This window comes from Quercus suber, unplaced genomic scaffold (assembly GCF_002906115.3).
Source record: "Quercus suber isolate HL8 unplaced genomic scaffold, Cork oak 2.0 scaffold_1, whole genome shotgun sequence".
Lineage (NCBI taxonomy): Eukaryota > Viridiplantae > Streptophyta > Magnoliopsida > Fagales > Fagaceae > Quercus > Quercus suber.
Genome location: NW_027069468.1, coordinates 178,630 through 199,354, shown reverse-complemented (window position 1 = coordinate 199,354; position 20,725 = coordinate 178,630). Strand labels below are relative to the sequence as shown.

Sequence of the window (20,725 nt, the reverse complement as noted above, 5' to 3'; positions counted from 1 at the left end):
CAGATTTCTAGCTTATACGTGTATAATAGATGATTTTTTTTTTTTTTTCATTTAATCTGAACAGGTCTTCAATTTTAAATCCCATTTGATTAGAAGAGATAAATTTTTTTTTAAGGAAATATTTGTAGTTTTAATGAAAGTTCCTTATTACTAAACAGGAAAAAAAAAAAGATATCACTAGCGATGAATTGAATTTGATATCCATATATATTGTACAGGCCCAAAACAAAGGCTCATAAAACCAAAACAAAAATAGAAAGCCCATGTAGTAATTGGTCGGAATAGGTCGAGAAAATTGAGAGACAGAGACAGATTTGGAAGAAATGTCGCTACTGTGGGAGAAGAGCACGTCGTGGAGGTGGCTGGTGAGGAGGACGAGGGAGTCGAAGCCATTCTTCATAGCCTTCGCTACCATATGCGGCGTCGTTCCCGGAGTCATCGGCTACGGCGTCATGCAGTTCACCAACAAACAGAACCCTGAGCTCGAAGCTCGTCTTCGCCAAACCGCACGCCCCGACTCTCTCGTACGCACGCTTTCTCTTCTCTTTGAATCATTTCAATTCGTCGTTTTGCTTGTTGGGTTGTTGTGCTTTTTTATCATTTGGTATGGAAAATTCTTAGATTTTATGTTTTTGTTGGGTTGTGACATTGATTCTTAATGGGGCTTGATTGAGCTGGATTCTGATTTTGTGTGGAGGATGAGATTCAATGTAACATTTTGTTACTTTTAAAACCAACCCAATACAATACTTGTCAAACATATCCCAAACGTGAACTTTATTTCTTGCAAAATAGGACTTGTTTTAAGTTTTAGGAATTGGGATGAAGAACTTACATGGGTCTATAAACAAAAGGTTCTTTACATGGGGTTTAGCGACCTGGGTAAAATTTGGGTACGTTTTGTAAGTGCACAACCTTAGGTTCTCCGATTAAATTCAACCATGTGGTTACGATGTTGCATTGGCTAATAAGTTATATCATTGAATTTAATTGTTCTTGAAAAAAGGCAAAAGTTTGTTTTTCATTCTTAAACTTTAAGAATTTCTTTTTTTGTCTACTAGCTATTGAAAAGTTATCTTTCGTTCTTAAACTATTGACAATGTTTTATACATGTTCTTAAATTTTACCAAAAGTTTGTTTTTTATCCTAATGGTTAAAAAATTTCTTTTTTCATCCCTAATTTTGTCTCTAAACTATTGAAAAACTATTTACAAAGTTTAGGGATTAAAAAAAAAAAAAAACTTTTTAAAGTTTGGGAACCAAAAACAAACTTTTTGTAAAGTTTAAAAACAAAAATAGTATTTTACCCTCAAAAAAATAACATTATTTGTATTGCATTGATTATTGCAATATTGGGGAACCTAAGGTACAACATCTATTGAACTATACCTAAGTTTAGGAGCATAATACACTTTCTGTTCTCTTTGAAATCTTTCTATGCCCATCATTTCATTAATCGTTTTTCTTGTTGGGTTGTTGGGCTTTTTATCATTTGATATCAAAATTCTTAGATTTATGTTTTTGCTATGTCTGAAAATGAGAGGGATTGTGAATGTCACATTAGTTGTTAGTTATGAATAAATGTTTCTATCTTTCTTTCTACCCTCCTACTCTCTCCTTCCCTTGGAGGTTGGTGTGGCAATCGAACGTCCCTCCAAGGATGACTTTCTTTTCATGGTCAGCCTCTTTAGGTAAGATTCTTACATCTGATAAGAGGTATTAATGTTCTTGATTGGTGCTATATGTGTAAGAGATATAGGGAGTTGGTGGATCATCTTTTGCTTCATTGCCCCATAGCTTCTAAGCTGTGGTCTTTGGTGTTTTGTTTGTTTGGACTCCATTGGGTTATGCCTCTTACAGTATTTGAGTTGTTTGAGTCTTGGCAAGGTAAATTCGGGTGACATCGCAATTAGTTTTTTGGAGACTTGTGCCATATTGCTTGATGTGGTGTATTTGGAGAGAAAGGAATGCTAGATGCTTTGAGAGATGTGAATGGTACTTGCTAGAGATTAAGTCTTTTTTCTTGCATACTCTCCTTGTTTGGAGTGTGGCTTTGTCGCATTTTTCTTGTTTTTCCCTTTTGGCTTTACTTGATCATTGTAATTTTGGTTCTTGATTTTTGCCCCCATAGTACATCCCCAATGTACTTGGGATGGCTAGTTTTTTCTTAATAAAATATTTTCCTTAACTATCAAAAATTAAAATTAAAAAAAAAAAGTTTCAAAATTGAAATCATTAAGTTTTTTTTTTTTTTTTTTTTTAAATCTTAGGGGGGTTAATTGCCCTTGAGCTCCATCCTTATTTTTTGTGGAGGCTGAGATTCAATGGAGCATTTGATACTTATAAACCAACCCTTATATGTTTCATGCATGTATATTTGTCCAGTAATCTCTGTTTCCTACCAAATGCAATAATTGTCAAACATATCCCACGTGTTAACTTTATTTCCTTTTTAAATTTTGTATCACAACATTTCAATACATCTTGGATTGGATACTATTGGACACACCTTGCAAAATAAGATTTATTTGAGTTTAGGGATTGGGATAATAAAAACTTACATGGATCTATATCGTAAGATTCATTACATGGGTTTTCATGTCTGAGGTAAAACTTAGTTGTAGTACCCAACTAAATTCAACCCATGTGGTTGCATTAGCCAATAAGTTATATCATTAAATTTAATTTTCCTTGGAAAACGATAACATTATTTGTATTGGTTGGTCAATGCAACGTTGAGGAACCTTAGGTAGAGAATCTAAGGAATTGTACCTAAGTTTTGTTTTGTTTTGTGTCAATTAATTCATCTTCTCTTGACTTATAGATTAGGAACACAAGTATTATAATTGACTATGATTTATATAAGTAGTTTTTAATAATATAGCTGGGAGTTGATTTGTGTCGTTTGCTTTAAGTGTATGTGTTTGTGGGTGATATTCTCCCAATTCATTTCTAATTCAATATACTTAAAGGATTGTGCATTCTTTAAGTTCTCACTGCAACTGTTTAGTCAATGAGGTTCTCAATTTTGAGGTTGTTTCATTGAAGCATTTTCTTTCCAAAGTGGAAGAACATCATGAAAATTCAATTGTTTGAAATTGCAAATCAATCAGATGATGGGGAAAGTGAATCAAGAGAGACTGGCAGAATACCTTGGAGAGCTGCAGCGCAAAGAGGACACAAACGACCGTTATGTTGCTGCTTTGAGAGGGGAAACATTGACCAGGAAACCATATGTGAGAATACAGGAAATCCCAAAACAAAGTGACACTAAGGCTACCCTGGAACAGAAGGCCAACAAAGAAGTAAAGTAGATGGGGAGTGATTTGCTGTTTAGGGATAATGGAAAGTCACAGTTTTTGGATGTTATGCAGCATTTTCTGGGCTGTGTTTGTTTGGGAATATTTCAGTATAACATAGTGATTGGCTGCTGTTTCTTTATATAAATAAATCTATTTATTATTGCTATTCAAATTTGCATAACAGGTTATTAGTCAAGCCAATTCTCCGCTGTTGCGTGCTGGTTTTTGTAGGATGATCATGTTTATTCATCACCCTAGTAAAGCTTTAATTCTAGGGCTCAGGATATTAGTCATGAAGGAAATTCAATGTAAGATTGCATTTGTTTACATTTGTTAGACCTTAATGGAACTGTTATCTTGGTTTGATACTTTAAAAAAAAAGTTTATTTATAATTATGCAGCAATAAGAATATAGATGTCATTTGCTCAATCCTTCTGGTCAGGAGGGGAACATATTTGTAGTATTGAATGGCCCACTGTTAATTTCGAATCAGATATTAGAGATCAATAGACCATCTCTAGAACATAAGCTATAGCCTCCTTATAATTCATGTAGCCAATTTGTGAGGTTTACTCCTATTAAAATAAGGAGGTTTATACAAATGTCAACCTGGATTTAAAACTGAGTGTCAATTTGATCCTTGCATTTTTTATTTGAACAATTTAACACCTGCACTTTAGATTTGTAACAAATTAAGCCTTTTTACTAGTATTTCCCATTAAAGACCAGCACATTTAATCTTAATATATACATTGTTTTTTCTACATCATCAATAATTTTGATTCAGAAGTCTGATTGATGCCAATTTGGTACCATTGTGAAGTTAATCCTATAAGCTTTCCAACAATACCTTATTTGCACAAATCCGAGGTCTGGAGGGCCCTCACAGAACTGCCCAAATTTGGTGGCATATAAGAAATTGCAGAAAAAAAAAATTTGTAAGAATTTTATTTATTTATGAACTGCAAATTCAATTGACTAAAGTCGGATTCCTTGAACCTGCATGTGAATTTCCTTGTTGGTCAAACGGAGCATTTGTACAACATTCTTGTTGTAAGAAATAAATTGAAAATTAAAGAAACCGAAAATCCCAATTCTTTTTTTTTTTTTTTTTTTTGATTCTAGAATTTGAGACGTAGCAAAATGTGAATGGTAGCGGCAAAGTAAATTAGCCAAAGTCTCATTTTTTGACTCACAAAAATAGAGCTACCAAACGCGCTTTGACGGTAGTAGAAAACTGTTGTGCGCAGGGTAGACATGCACTTATTTCTTGGGGAGTGGAAAGTGAACTTGGGCCCTCCTCGGTCAAGGAGCACGGCAAGAGAGTGCATGACAGCATGAGAATGTACCTTCAGTTATATTTATGTCCAGGATCAGTAGGCGGAAGCACCAAGTTGATCCAAGTAAGTTTCTCATCATAATCACTGTGTAACCAATTTGATTATTCTATTCTTAAACAGAGTACAGAAGCAAGAGTTGCAACTTGTTTTGCTAGTTAATGAGAATTAGTTATTTTCTTAACAAATTTCGATATATTGTCAAAGCAGTTAGTCGAAAACACTTCCATTCCAATGGCTTCGACGTCAACTTCTTCATCCTTTACACGAAGCTCATCCATCTTGGATGATCCATCAAATCCTCTGTACCTGCACCATGAAGAAAGCCCTGGTGCTCTGCTTGTGTATCAACCTCTTCTGGGAAAGAATTACCCAACTTGGGAAAGATCAATGCGAATGGCATTGATTGCCAAGAACAAGTTGGGGTTTATTGATGGCACATTGACTCTCTCATCTCCAATGGTCAAAACATCATCGGCAATTCAAGCTTGGGTTCACTGCGACAAAATGGTTGCTTCATGGATCCTCAATTCTGTTTCTCAAGAAATTGCTACAAGCATAGTCTATAAGGACACTGCTCTTGAAATCTGGAATGACCTTAGGGAAAGACTTTCTCAAGGAAATGGACTACGAGTTTTTCAATTACAGAAGGATATTGCGGGTATTACTCAAGGCCAATCATCAATTACATCATATTTCACTCAATTGAACGTGCTCTGGGATCAATTGCAAAACTTTCGACCTTTTCCAATGTGTTCTTGTGGATTTTGCACTTGCAACTTAGGTCAGAAACTCAATGATCTTCAGCATCAAGATTTTGTGATGCAATTCTTAATGGGTCTTAATGACTCCTATGCTCAAGTCAGGGCACAAATTTTGTTGATGGATCCTCTCCCACCCATCAACAAAGTGTACTCTTTCCTAATTCAAGAAGAAAGGCGTTGCAGTGTGGGAAACAATTCAAGTCCTCATGTGGAATCATCAACCCCAGTTACTAAGGTATCTTCTTCTTCAGGAAACAAAAACAACAACTCTAAGGGGAAAGAAAAGCCCACTTGCAATCACTGCGGAATGAATGGTCACACTGTTGAAAAGAATTCTAGTTCTGCATCTACTTCATTTACATTCACTCAGGAGCAATGTCAACTGTTCTTGGCTATGTTGGGAACTCAGATTCAGTCAAGCAATTTTGCTTTCACTAATAATGAAACTCACATGACCAACAATGTAATTCAGCTAGCCGCTCACTCCACTTCTATGGCAGGTAATTTTTCTTCTTTGCAGAACTTTCATAGTCCTGATTTCAGTTGTGATTTGAGGCATTCGATATTTTCTTAAAAAAAGAAAAAGAAAAAGGAAGTGGTTGGTACACATGCATATGAGGGAGATACGTGGGTTGTGGATACCGGGGCAACAAATAACATTGTGCATTCTGTAGCTCTACTTACCACTATCACATTGGTTAAGCATTGTGTTATGGAACTTCCAAATGGTGAAATAGCTATGGTAACTCTCATAGGATATGTTAGAATTTCAGTCCAACTTTTTCCTTGAAAATGTCCTACATGTGCCTACATTTTCCTTCAATTTAGTATATCTTAGTCTGCTTACTCAAAAACTCCTATGTTGTCTTGTCGAACTATCAAATTTTTGCTTCACATAGGACCTTATATGCTGGAGGCTGATTGATGTGGGTGAGGTTCATAATGGACTCCACTTGCTGCAAAATTAAACTTCTCAAACACTTGTAATTCTATTCTTCCTTCCTTTCATCTTCCCGTACATAAATTCTTTGTCAATTTTACTTTGAACTCTAGTGACATGAGTAAGCTGTGGCACCTTAGATAGGGCATCCCTCAAATTCTAAGGTTTTGTGTTGAAGAGATGTTCTACCAAATGTAAATGCCGCTTCAAACAGGACTAGTGACATTTTTTCCTCATGCAAAACAAAAGAGGCCTCTATTTCCTTTTCATTCTCATTTTTGCATTGAAGCTTTTGATTTGATTCATTGTGATGTGTGGTGGGTTACCTATATTTTTCGTACCATAGTTGATGACCACACTATATCATCTTGGATTTATCTTATGAAATCCAAGTCAAACACCAGACCTTTACTATTGTCCGGACTATGCCCTTTGAGTTTTTCATGATTGAATTGATTTAAACTCATGGAGTCGTACACCAACATGGTTGAGTTGCTACTCCACAATAGAATTCATTTGTAGATAGGAAACATCAACACATTCTATGTATAGAAAGGGCCTTGAGGTTACACTCTAATGTTCCTTTGATGTATTGGGGTGATTGTATACTCACTGTAGTGCACATTATTAACAAACTTCACACCCTAATTTTAAATTATGTCTCCCTATAAACTACTCTATAAGCAGATTCCTTCCTATTCACACATTACAGTTTTTAATTGCATTTGTTTTGCCTCTACTATAGCCCATAATAGGTCCAAATCCGATCCTAAAGCTAAGCAATGTGTATTTTTAGGGTACCCTTTTGCCGTTAAGGGTTACAAGTTACTTGATCTGTCCACTAATACTTGCTTTATCTCTAGGGGTTATAGTATATATGTTTTGCCAATGAGTTATGAATTTCGTAATTCTATGAAATAAAAAGAAAATAACTAAAAATGTTGAAATCAGAAATAAATACTAAAATCAAAATAAAATTGCAATAAAGGCAATACTTTGGTCAATGTTCTCATTCTCAACTCACTTTGTTATTCAGTGACAGTATGTCAGCCCTTCATATGGTGGCCAATTCGGTTTTTCATGAACAAACTATACAAATTGAAATAGATTTCCATATTGTAAGGGACAAGGTACAAGCTGGGACTATAAAGTTACTTCATGTTGGTACACATTCCCATTTCCCAACCAGTAGACTTGCTGACTAAGGCTTTGAGCATTATCAATTTTCAACACTTATCCCCAAGATGGCTGTGATCAATATTTTTTGATTAGTGTTTGTGATCAGTATCCATGCTCCCATTGTCCATTTTGAGGGGGAGTGTCAAAGAAATGAAACAATGGAATAAGCATTTTGTTTCTCGTATGGTCTGCATAAACGACAGTAGTTTCCTATGCTACAATTTTTTTTGTTTTTTAAGTAGTTACTTGTTGCGTGCTTGTCTATGTACAGCTATCATATTGTAATTAGCGAATAGGATTTGTACTCTTTGAGTATAATAACAGAGTTATAACTTCTTTTGATTATTAATGAGAATTAGATATTTTCTCATCAGACTTCGATATTTTTGGTTGCAGAATTTGTAGCCAATAACTCAGAACTTGGTAGTCCAACAATTAGTGAAAAAAGAATTCTGCCACTAGTAGAGTACTCATTTTCCCCATCAGCCACGTTGGAGTCTGTTAGTTCTGTATTGAGTGGAACAAATCCAATTCCAGCCAACATCTCTGACACTGATGCTAATGGAGCAAGAAGTCTTTCCATTTCATTACTCTTCCCACCTGCCATGTCTGAAATTGAAACAGATGATAGTTGTTCAGAATCTAATGAAGCACCTCATGCAGTAGCACAATTCTCTAATTCCATAGAGAAATACTTCCCACCAGGTAGGTCTGAAACAGACAGTAGTTCTGAAATATATGTGTTAGGTTCTAAGGTCTTAGGATTTTATGTATTTAGAACTCTAATTTGTAATGTTGGCAAACCATGATCAAAACATTGTATGGTGTCTTCTTTAGACTTGCTCAAAGTTGGTTTAATATTGTAAAGTTGGAATCGAGTGGCTGCAGAAGTACTTGGGACTCTCGGCCTGGCTCGATCGATCGAAGAATAGACTCGATCGATCGAAAATCGCACAGGTTGAATTTTCTGCAGAATTTCCAACTTAGCCCTACTTCATTAAACGTTTAGGGTTTTATGTTTTTACCCTAGGTATATAAATAAAACCCTAGCCACGTTTTTGAAGGTTGTCCATATTGTATTGTTGCTCATACATTGCTGTTTTGTGTGAATCTCGTGTGAGATCTTTGAGGAGCTTTCCTTTACACAAAACTTAGGGTTTTCATGGTGGAGATTATTTCAACATCTTGAAGATCATTATTGTTGCAACCATTGGAACTTAAAAGAAAAGCAAGCGGGGAGCTTGTAGCTGATTGAAGAATTCAAGAAAGAAGTAGTCCGTGGATTCGGAGCCTGCGCGTGGTCGTGTCAGGAAGTTCTACTGGTGGGTAGCATTAGGAAGTCGAGCGGGGAGCTTGTAGTCCTTTTGTACGAACTTCAATTCTTTCATAGTGAATTCAGGTTAGCCTTGAGGATCGGTGGGTCAAATCCTCCCCAGGTTTTTACCGTGTGGTTTTCTGGGTGATCATATCTTGTGTTATTTATTTTTCGCTGCATTATTATTCTTGATATGATTATTTGATTGCTTTAACCTAGAATTGCATAATTTGACTAAGTAACAACTTGGCTAATTAATCTAGGCTACGCAATCTGGTTGTTTAAGGGGTCTAAATTTCCAACAATATGAAATAATTCCAACTGATCCTTCCAGCACAGCAAGCCCTGGGCATATAGCAACCTTCAAAGAGAGGCCAAAGAGCAGTAATAATTCAAAATCTAACCAAACACCTCCAAAATTCTCTCATTCCAAAAAAAATTCCATATTATCATTATTTTTTGCAGCCACGTCACTAACAAACAGTTCCAAAAGATCTAGACATACAATCCTAACAACAAGATTCAAACGCTTGGAAATTGTAGATAGGGAAAAATTTCCTTTGAAAATGCTACTTGAAGCCACTAACAACTTTTCAAAAGATTGCAAGATTAAAACAAATGGCTTTGGCTCACTGTACCGTGCCATTTTAGATGATGGCCGAGAAGTGGCTATTCATCGTGCTGAAAATTCAATGTCTAAGCGAATTGTAAATGAATTCCTACGTGAATTGGAAGCTTTGTCCCAACTTGATCACAAGAATGTTGTTCGCTTATTGGGATTTTGTGAAGATAGTAAGGATGGCTTATTGGTCTACGAGTACATGGGATGTGGTACCCTTCATCACCATTTTCACAATCCTGAAAGTACTTCTCTAATGTCATGGGCTGCCCGGATTAAAGTGGCACTAGACATAGCCAGAGGCATTGAATACCTACACGTGTATGCAGTACCACCAATCATGCATCGCATTATCGCGCCATCTAAGATATTATTAGATGCCACATTGACTGCCAAGCTATCTAATTTCAACATATCTGTGACGTCTGATATTCACTATGAGCCGATAGCAGGCACCCCTGGTTACCTAGATCCTGAGTACCTAATTTCTGGCAATTTGACAACCGAAGTCGATGTGTATAGTTTTGGAGTAGTATTGCTAGAAATGTTGTCTGGGCTCAAGGCAATTCATACAACTGAAAATGGTGAGCTAAGGCTTATAGTTGATTTTGTAGTGCCATACATTGCCAAAAAGGAAATTCACAGGTTTTTGGACCCAAAAGTACCACCACCTACCCCATTGGAAATGGAGGCACTGGCATTTGTGGTGTCCCTGGCATTGGATTGTGTAAGTAAAGAACGTGTACTTCGCCCCTCAATGACTAAGGTTGCAAACAGACTACAAAGTGCCTTGGAAGGGATTTTGGAAGGGCAAGGTAATTGCTGGGTGCAAAAGGAATTAGATGGGTAGTTTTATTGAGTCAAGAACTAAATTTGAGGAAAGTAGTAATTGAAGGAGACTCAAAAGAATTGTATTAATGCTCTTAACAAAACTTTCAATGGGAAAGGCCTATCTCTGCTCCTTGGGAAGCTATATGTATTGTAGAAGACACTTATGATATGGCTAAAGAACTGAATCCAATGGCATTCTCTTGGATAAATCATGAAGCTAATCTAGTAGCTCATCACTTAGCTCAATCAGTTCTCAATAATAGGTGGTAGGGGTTTGTTAATGCATAGTCCTTGCCTGATAAGTCTATGACTGTGATCAAGAAGCATACTTTGAGATGTATTATGTAAATTTGTATTTATCTATTGAAGCTTGCCTAGCATTTCAAAAAAAAAAAAAAAAAAAAAAAATTTATCTATTGAAGCTTGCCTAGCATTTAAAAAAAAAAAAAAAAAAAAAAAAAGACCATTGGATTCGTGTGTGGATCTAGATCATTTAAAGATTAATTAAGTTATTGTGGTTAAACCAACTGAACCTTAATGTTAGGAAAAAATAAATAGAGAGAGAGAGAGAGAGAGAGAGAGAGTCTATGGATCTCTCTTTCCATCTGAAGGCAATGGAGGTGATGAGGACTGGGGAGTTGTGGTTGGCAGATATGTCTGTGGCATTTCTCACAGGCTAGAATAATAACTTGATGGTAATAGTTTTTAACTGTTTTTTATAATCCTAATGCAGTCTTCGAGTTGTTTTTTTCTTTGAAGCATTTTCTTTCTGAAGTGGAAGAACACCATGACAATTCAATTACATGAAATTGTGAATCAATAGCTACATCCCTGCATATCCCAAACAAGAAAAGCCTTTTAAATAGAAGCATACAGCATAAATGAGGCAAAACTGTGAAAATTTTGAACATTGGGTGTGAATAGAGCCTTTGAGGATGGTGGGGTTTGTCAACCAAGTTTATATGAGATACCATATTGGATAATGCAGGGCTGTACTAGGAAAGGGCTTAGGCTTATAATGTGAATTTGAAAATAGACGTGGCAAACAGAGTGTACTGTTGGCATGTTATATGTTTATGTGGCATATAAAATAATAATAAAATATTTTATTTGACATTTTTTAAATGACACATCAGCATTTTCTGAATTAGAAAAAGGCACGTCAATATTTTGTAAATTAAATTTTTTTTTTAATTTTTCAATTTTAATTTAATTAAACAAAAAAATCATTTTTCAGTTCTAAAGATTGGGAAAAAAATTTATAGCAATTTTCTCAAATATTCTTGAACTTTCTTGGCAAACAAAGACATCACAAAATTTTAAATATATCAATTTTTAGACAAAATTAAAGTTAAGAAAAAAAAAACATTTGAAAACCCCTCACAAACCCAAAACAAAATCCAAACTCACAAATGATTCGAAACTCTCTCTCTCTCTCTCTCTAACTCACCCACTCTCTTTTCCTCTCATACTGGTGGTGGTGGAGTCATCCCACGATGAGGAGATGAAGGAGTAGTGGCGGACCAACATTGAGACTCTCCTTCTTGGGCTTATAAACAACGTTGAAGCCAACAGGCTTGGAGACCAAGTCGAAGTGAGGCAACTCATTTTCGATTGGACGAGTCTTCCAGCGAGTTTGATGGGTTTGACTTCAATCGGTGGTGATGGGTAGTTTTTCTCTTAATCTCTGACTTTCTCTCTCTAAACTCGACTCTCTCTCTTTTGATTGTTTGATAAGTGGTGTGATGGTGGGTTTGATTGTTTGATCGGTGGAGGTGGTGGTTGGATTTTTTTGTGTTTCTATGGGGGTTGGTCGTTCATTGGTTTTGTGTTTATGTTTGTTTCATAAGAAAATTTATGGGTTTAGGTGGAAAGAAAATTTCTGGGTTTGGGTTTGAATTTCTAGGTTTAGGCAAAAATTTATGGGTTTGATTGGTGGAGGTGGTGGTTGGCTTTGTGTTTATGTTTGTTTGTTAAATGTGAGTTATTTTAGTGTTTGGTTTGAAAGAAAATCTTGATTTTCTGGGGAAAATATTGATGATTGTTCAAGGAAAATTTATGAGGTTGGTTGGGTTTGTTGTTATTGTGAGCCGAATCGACTAGGTTTGTGTGTGTATGTTTGTTTCATGAGAAAATTTTTGGTTTTGGGTGGAAAGAAAATGTTGTGATGAAAATCTTAGGCATCGACTTTTTAGATGTGAAATTAACCGTGTTTGGTTTGAAAGAAATTTTCTAGGAAAGATGTTGAATGCCCAAATATTTTTTGTGTTCTTGAGTTCTTGTGATTTGGGTTTATATTTTTGGGTGAAAATGGCCAAATACCACCATTTTGCAAAATTTGTAGCAAAAAAGCACCGTTTCGAAACTTAGTAGTGATCTACCACTTTTCTGGGGAGCTCTACAAACTCGAGTTCCAAACAGTACTCGACTATAGTAAACTCGAGTTCCCAGAAGTTTTGCCACCGTCGCACCGTTTGACATGGCATTTGGGCCGTAAAAAAATGCTAGTTGGTACTCGAGGTTCTTGGACTCGAGTACTGTGCTAGTTTGGTACCCAAGTCCATTAAACTTGAGTATCAATCTATATGTGAGGCCCAAATTTCTTAGAGTGCAAAGCAAAATCATACAGATTGATACTCGAGTCTATAAAACTTAAGTATTGTGTTAGCAGTACTCGAGTCCATTAACCTCGAGTATCAATCTGTATCTGAGGCCCCATTCTTGAGTGCAAAGCAAAATCATATTAAGGTAGGTTATACTAACTACTTCACTGAAAATTTAAGCTTATGGGCGAGACCTTATTCCTCACTGTCAACCTTATTATAGACAAGTTCTTAGAGCACCAAATAGTTCTCAGAAAGAAGCTTCAATTGGTTGGGCTGACAGCCATGCTATTAGTTTGCAAATTCAAGGAAGTTTCTATCCCTATTGTGGAGGATCTTGTTATGTTATGATATTAGACAAGGCTTATACAAGAGAAGAAGTTCTTGATATGGTAATATCCTTAATTGGTTCCCACTAGTTTCCTTTCCTTCTTTTCACTATTAAATTAAATTTAATGATTTCCCTTGCTTATAGGAGAGATTTATGGTGAACACATTACAATTTAAGTTGTCTGTGCCTACCCCAGTGTTTATGAGGAGATTCCTTAAAGCAGTTCAATCTGACAAAAAGGTCAATAATCCAATGTCATAGAATCATCTTGATTTAAATTAGATATTTTTTGGGGTCAAAATTGATTCTTATAAGTTAGATTTCCACCTATGCACAAATGTCAAAAATTTAAATCAGTAAAAACAAGAATATCTAGTATATAGTTGCAACCATTTACACTAAGTGGAGATTGCTATAGTTACCACAACAAATAAGTAGAGTCAAACACCATTTACATTAGTAAACTAGTTTAGCTTACTCTTAGTTGTAAACAGACATAATATGCCATAGTTACCACAACCAATAAGTAGAGTCATATTGCCTGTCTTTTGTTCCATATTCCACAATTTCTTACCTAGAGTCGTAATTGAAACTCAAATGTCTCCTTGTCTTTGATACCTCTATAGGTCCAAGTGAAACAAGTGGTTGTCTATTAATTTTCACCTCAAAATACTGTTTTTCTATTCAGTTAATGGGACTGAAACATGATCTTGGTTCTGCATGTAATGACTATGAGCTGGCCTACATCGATGAATATTCTTCAAAAAATGCTTTTCTCCTGTTACAACCTTTTCATTTGCAAACCCCACTTCTCAAGATTCTATCTTTCTACATCCCTGCTTAAAACATAAGCAAAGCTTGAATTTATATTTATAAAAGTTTACCTTATCCACACACATAGGCACACAAAAATGAAACAGAACATAAAACAATCCAATCTTAAATGGAGAAAAGAACACTTAGTGCTAAACTCCTGTTACAATCTTAAACTACTGTTGGATTAGCAATCCAAAAATACTAGTAAAAAGATGGACAATTTATAATGTGTAAATCCATGCACACTTATTCACATAGCCCAAAAGTTATTTTAGGCAGTTTGTATTGAAAAATCCAATCTTCAACCTATTTCAATAATACATATTAAATAGAAAGAACATCAACCACAACATCAAATTGTAGACAATAGGTTAAGCATATATTGAAAAAAAATATATATATCTTCAACCTATTTCAGTAATACACATTAATGATTAAACAGCAAGAACATCAACCACAACATCAAATTCTAGGCAACTGGTTTTTAATATCATCATTACTGAATCAGGCAGGCATTAAACCTTCACAAGCAAAGAAATCACTATAATAGAAGTAGTAAGCTGACTAATTGGTTGTGAGCATTAAAATTTTGACACCCTTAATTAGTAATGTACTTGAATGGTAGGGTACTTGAAGATGATCATGTTAATTGAGGCCAAGTCAAATTTGACACCCTTTATGGTAGCATACTTGAAGATGATCATGCTAAGGAGAGTGCCTTCACAATTGTAAAATATGCAATCAGTGATAACTTCTAAGATCCAATAGGTTAAAAGTGGAAAAGGGAAATCATGGCTAACCCATAGATGACCTAACACCTTTCAGAGAAAGAAAAAAAATGAAAAACATTACATTACACATAGGGCAATTACACATTACATTACATTAACCAATTAGTATGCAATTTTTGCGACAAACCAAATGGCAATGCTAATGACTTTTTGTATGCATCCTATAGGGAAAGTAACTTATAGTATAAATGTCATATTTGGCCCTTAAAATTTTATCCAATTTTTCTTAAGTTTTAAAAATACATAATTGAATGGCATATAGCATGCATTTTGATCTAATGACATATATCATGCCTTTTTGTTTCAAGTTGCATTTAAAAGGATGTCATGGTTCAAACTTAGCGTACCTAGTCAGTGAGACTACCAATCGTCGGTACCTCGTTCCACTTAGGGCATGTTCTTCGGTTATGCCCCTCTTGGTCACACTACCCGCATTGCACCTTCCTCCCTCCCTCCTTCCATGGTGTGGTTCTCGGCTATTTCCCACCCTTGTCCATGTCATTCCTAATTCGTGTTAAGACAGGGCGACCTTTCTCTTAGATTAATCGGGGGTTAGGGATGACCTTTCGGGTTTCTTTAGGATCTGACCATGATAATCTATCTTTCAACACAGGGAAAATGGGAGCATAGCTCTGGAATAGTGCGTCCATGCTATAGCATAGGTCAATGTACTGCTGCATCATGTTGATAGCTAATACAAACTGCAATGACATGTGAACATGGTATCTTGTACAGTTTCCATTTCTGACACGTGCAAGTTCTTTGCAGCAGATTAACTCCATGTGTGTGATCCCCATGTCCAGCAGTCTCTGGATTATATGGTGTATCTACTTGATATAATTTTTGTTGTGCACTTAATCTCATTATCCTGTGATGCTCCACCTTCGCCTTATTTCTCATAAAGATATCCAATGCATATTTACACCATTTTTTTTCTCAAATTCAACTATGTTATGCTCTTATTGCGACTAAGCATTCAGTTTGAGCCATTTGTATTTCACCATTGCTGTAATAGGTAGGTTATGAGCACCCTTTAGAACACCATTGATGCACTCGAAGATGTTTGTAGTCATTGCCCTATAATGGTAACCCTCGTCAAAAGTTAGAGCCCATTTCTCTTTGGACACATCCTTTAGATATTGGTGTGCATTCCGGTTGACATTCTCAATTCCTGGGTAGCACTTGCTGCCCTCCATACTAGATTTTTTAAAGTTTCATTGTTCCTTCTAGTGTTAACGTTACTGCATAGATGACGAAGGTAGTAACGATGTTTTGTCATGGGAGGCTGCAAAAAGTCTTGATTATTGTCTCTGAAGATAGCTTGTATCTCAGGGTGTTTGTCAGATATGACACACAGCTTGCTTCGGTCGGTAACATACCTTCTTCTACAAGCCAAGAACCAACCCCAAGTTTCTGTGCTCTCGCTCTCGACAACAGCGAAGGCTAGTGGATAAATCTTATTATTAGCATCTGTCGCCATCGCAATCATCAATTTCCCTTTATATTTTCCATAGAGGTGGGTTGCATTAATGCTAATCACAAGCTTACAGTACTTGAACCCAACAATACATGGATGAAATGCCCAAAATACGGACTTAAATGTACAAGTTCCTCATTCATAATTATCGTCCACTTGTAACTTATATTTTGTACTCAGACGTGCATCCTTAAGTCCTGCCAAAAAACACGGCAACTCTACATAAGACTCCTTAAAATCCTCATATATAGCTGTAACGGCCTTTTGTTTGGCATCCCATACCTTGTATGTGAACCATAAAGATTACGTTAGAAATGAATACAAGTTAAATAATTATAGTTGAAGAAAACAAATCAAGACTTGTAAAACTAAGAGATAAAGATAATATTTCTTTCTCTTTATTCCTTTTTCTTTTTCTTTTTCAATTTCATATTTCATAATATAAGGTATTCATGGGTTTTGGGAAAAAAATATCATGCTTATACTTCCATGAAGACTGATGTCTCTACATTGTATTGAAAAAAAAATGCAAGTTAAAGAATACCTTGTAGTGAGATACTTTGTGTTTTCAGTTTGCCAAAGCAACGTGGCGTAAGTTCTTTATCTTATACGCAGGGTCTTCTCGAATATAGCACTCAAGTATGTATGCTAGGATTGCCAAATCAATCATCGGACCATCATGAGCATTCTGAATTTTGTTGCACATGTGGGGGCCCTTGCATTTTGAGATCTTCCAAACATTGTCTCCCTTGCAACAGATCACACGGACTAACTATGGACAGGAATCATCCTCGCAACTCACCATAAGCCTCTCTAAGTTTGAATGCTCAGTTTTGAAGCTAGAATTCTCTCGCACTACGTACCAGGTCAACGCATGTTGCATCGCCAATTTAGTCGCAAATACCATCCCTTTCATTGGTTGCTCCCCAGTCGTCCAACTTGATACTTCCGCTTGCATAATTGGTGATGGATCAAACATTTTATCCCAAGTGTTTTTGGTGAACCATTCTGGCGTAGGATCGAGACCAGGGCATGTGTCTCTATTCTCTTCTACAACCACATCTTTGATATGATCAACATCCTCATGTTCACCCATGGTATCTAGGAGCTCCTCGAAGTCATCCCTAGTAACATCAATATGGGTTGCATCATCACCAAGTTCGTGATCATCTTCATTTTCAGGTGTGCCCCCATGCAGCTCATTATGAAATAAATGCTCTCTTTCATGCACTTCCTAGGGCCCTTCCTTCTCCTTAGTCAAGTTCACATGGGGAAATGTCTGCCACGGTTCACTACCATACCCATCTCTTGTGTTCTTTGCACACCCTTGATAAGACTATAATGGTATTGAGTTGATGTGCTCATCTACAGTTCCATCTATAACAGTATGTTATGAACCCTCTCCAACCTTTACTATGGCAGGCTCAACAGTGACATAGAGATTCGAAGCAACGAATCCTTTCACCACCATTTGTTCAATAACTTTTCACATCATCTTCACTTTGGCACCACTCGATAACTGTAGTAAATTGTAGAAAACCTGGGTGTCTACAACCTGTTGAGGTGCTCGATACACAATGGAAATGTTATGTCTAGAGTGGTCTAACCCCATCGCCTTCAATATTCTTCGTTGCAAGTTCATAAGACGTATCCCACGCTTCACCTTAACACATTTTTGCTTTTGGTTCGAGCCTTGGTATGAGAACCCTTGCAACTTATGATAATACGTCTCTCCATCGTAGTACACATAAAAAAAGTGAAAATCCTTCACCGACCTATTATTAACAATCTAAAGTTGTCATAATCTATAACCACTTACATAAATTGGCATATGATAAAAACAATTTATATTCAAACTCAACCTCCTCGACTTTGTGTATAGACATATAAATAATTGAATCTCGATCATTCAAATAATTTATACACATAGACATATTGTGCACACACACACACACACACACACACACACATATATATATATATATATATATTTATACACATATAAAATAATAAAAGCTCAACCATTTTGACTTTATTTTATTAAGCCAATTTCTTTGTTGAGTAATGAATTCACATTATTATGAATACCCTTATTACTATAAAAGTCAACAAAATATCATATTACCTCGATCTATCAACCCATGAGTTTTATACAATTAAGCCACACGTGAACTATACTTGTCACGAATTGGGAATTCAACTAACCTTTACTAGTTCTAGCACTTGCTTATTCTGAAGGCGTTGTTGGATTGAATATTTTCAAAGGATTTGCTTAATTTTATTGTGTTTACACCACTACGTGTATGTGTGTAACTTACAAAATAATCTTACTATGCATGCTCTCTATTTGCTATCATATGGTCAAGCTTGATTCTTTTATATTTGTGCTCCATTTGTTTTGATAAAAAAGTTATGTGTGTGTATGTGTGTGTGTGTGTGTGTGTGTGTGTGTGTGTGTGTGTATCAGCAGTTGTACACAGTTAATATTGCAAAACTCATTACATGAAATACACCTCATGCATAAAAATCTCATACAAACCACATGCAAACACAATCTAAAACTAAGCATTTAACTATTACCTCTATGTACTGGTCACAACAGGATTGACCCAAAGGTTAAATGGACAGCACGTTGGTCTTGGATGGAGACATTGACACTGAGACTCAAAGACTTGCAGATGGTGACCTAATACTAGTAAAGCTTCCGCTTCCAGTAAGTGTTCTAGCTCATCACATGGACTTGGAAAATGAGTGACTAAAAATAGCTGACAGCTGGCGAGGGGTTATTTTGTTAAGATGTACTCGAGTTCACAGAAATCGAGTACGATTCATTATGCATTCATTGCAGTGGTTGGCACCAGAAAGTAGGTGTGTAATAAGTATGCCACTTGGTACTTGAGTTTCTAGGACTCAAGTATTGTGTTAGAAGTACCCAAGTCCACAAAACTCGAGTATGGCTTGGGTATAATAAGCAAAATGAGTGAAAATATCCAGATTCATACTCGAGTTTCTAGGACTCGAGTATTGTGTTAGAAGTACCCGAGTCCACTAAACTCGAGTATGGCTCAAGTATAATAAACAAAATGAGTGATCATCCAAATTCTGTCTTTGCAAAAGTTGTTGTTGAAGTAATGCAACCCATTATAACATTTTTTTTCCCTTTTCTTTTTAATGACAAAAATCTTATGATTTATTCACTTTGTTTTCTCCTCTCCATTTTAAAGGATGTGAAAATCATGATTCATTATTAATGTCATACAGATGAAAGTTAGTAGGTAGAGGCACTATGCGGCAAGTCTAGAAGCAAAGTAAGCAAAGGAAGCAACTCCTGTAAATAGTAGTCAATTACAATATTCTTGTAAAGTTGTTATTTACAACTATGTATTCTGTTGGCTTTTATTCCATGCCAAATTTGATTGTAATTGCTTTCAATATTTTATACCCTGTATTTAATGTGGGATTTGATTGTAAGGGTTGTGTGATAGAGAGAGAGTGTGAAGACTCAAGCAATTGAAGAATGAAGTGTTTTCGCGGGTATCTCGCGACTAAGCATCCCACGAAGTGACCCATGTGCCTTGTACATGTTTGAATGCGAAGAGTCAGGCCAGGATGGAGACAGTTGTGTCTCGCGAGTATCTCGCGGGTAAGGCCTTCCTGCGAGACACCCACGACGCATTCTGCTTTGCCAGCTTGTCCATTCTGATACACACTTTCTGTGCCTATACTATTTATACCCACATTATGCACAAATGTTAAGGAGTGCTTCTAAGAGAAAATCCTAGCCAAACATATTGAGAATTAAAGATTGTCACACCCACAATTCTCTACACACTTGCTTGTGGTATTTCCTCAACTCCTACCTCTCAATTTCCATACCATCGAGAGGTTGATAGCCCAAACACTTACCACACCCTTTGAGAGTGTCAAGTGATGTTTTGCTGCTACTGGGAAGCATTGGAAGAAGCCAAGGATGGCAGATGTAACATAGAGCTTGTTGCGGGATCCGGAGAGCTAGATAAGACACGGTTCCGAGAAGCCTTGTTAGAGTAGGAGCTTGGAGGGCTTAGGTACATCGGGTAGATTAGGCTTGGAGGGTCTCTTGCTAACACATGTATCCCAACTGATTGTCTAGTGGATCGATTATCGCTTGGAGGGCGGCGGAGAGGTTTTTCGCCAAGTTCTTCGGTTTCCTCTTTGATAACACATTGGCGTGTTATCTTGTGTTTGCATCCTTCTTCCCTACTCTTTTACATTCCATTATACTGCTGTGTTGCTTAGATTATGGATTAGAGTAGCTTGTTTGTTTATCCGTTCGTATTTACACTATTCTGCACTTAGTATTAAGTTAGTGTAAAATCTATTGAGCCGTAATTTTGTTTTGGGGGTTTAAACAGCTCTTGTGTTTTCAACACATTTTTG

At 36.3% G+C, this 20,725-nt stretch overlaps 2 protein-coding genes across 6 annotated transcripts in view; both read left to right on the top strand.

Annotated features, from left to right (window-relative positions):
- Window positions 1-237: 237 nt before the first annotated feature.
- On the top strand, window positions 238-3,583 carry LOC112007274 (uncharacterized). The gene is made up of 2 exons (XM_024039608.2): window positions 238-524; window positions 3,114-3,583. Exons 1-2 carry the CDS (start codon window positions 324-326, stop codon window positions 3,312-3,314), a joined length of 402 nt encoding a protein of 133 aa, XP_023895376.1. The 5' UTR covers window positions 238-323; the 3' UTR covers window positions 3,315-3,583.
- Window positions 3,584-4,426: 843 nt separating this feature from the next.
- The window catches only part of LOC112007227 (uncharacterized), a 49,810-nt gene continuing 33,511 nt past the window's right edge, over window positions 4,427-20,725 (top strand). Inside the window, exons 1-5 of one of the 5 annotated variants that reach the window (XR_010627774.1) lie at window positions 4,427-4,706; window positions 4,851-5,904; window positions 7,920-8,228; window positions 18,909-19,019; window positions 19,568-20,459. Coding sequence is in view for 4 of the 5 variants with exons in the window: in XM_065770409.1 (XP_065626481.1) it covers window positions 4,641-4,706; window positions 4,851-5,904; window positions 7,920-8,332 (1,533 nt within the window). In the remaining variant the exon portion in view is untranslated. Of the gene's footprint in view, window positions 4,707-4,850; window positions 5,905-7,380; window positions 7,702-7,919; window positions 8,770-18,908; window positions 19,242-19,567; window positions 20,460-20,725 lie in introns of those variants that run through there. The other 4 variants (XM_065770459.1, XM_065770409.1, XM_065770506.1 and 1 more) reach the window with 4 other exon arrangements.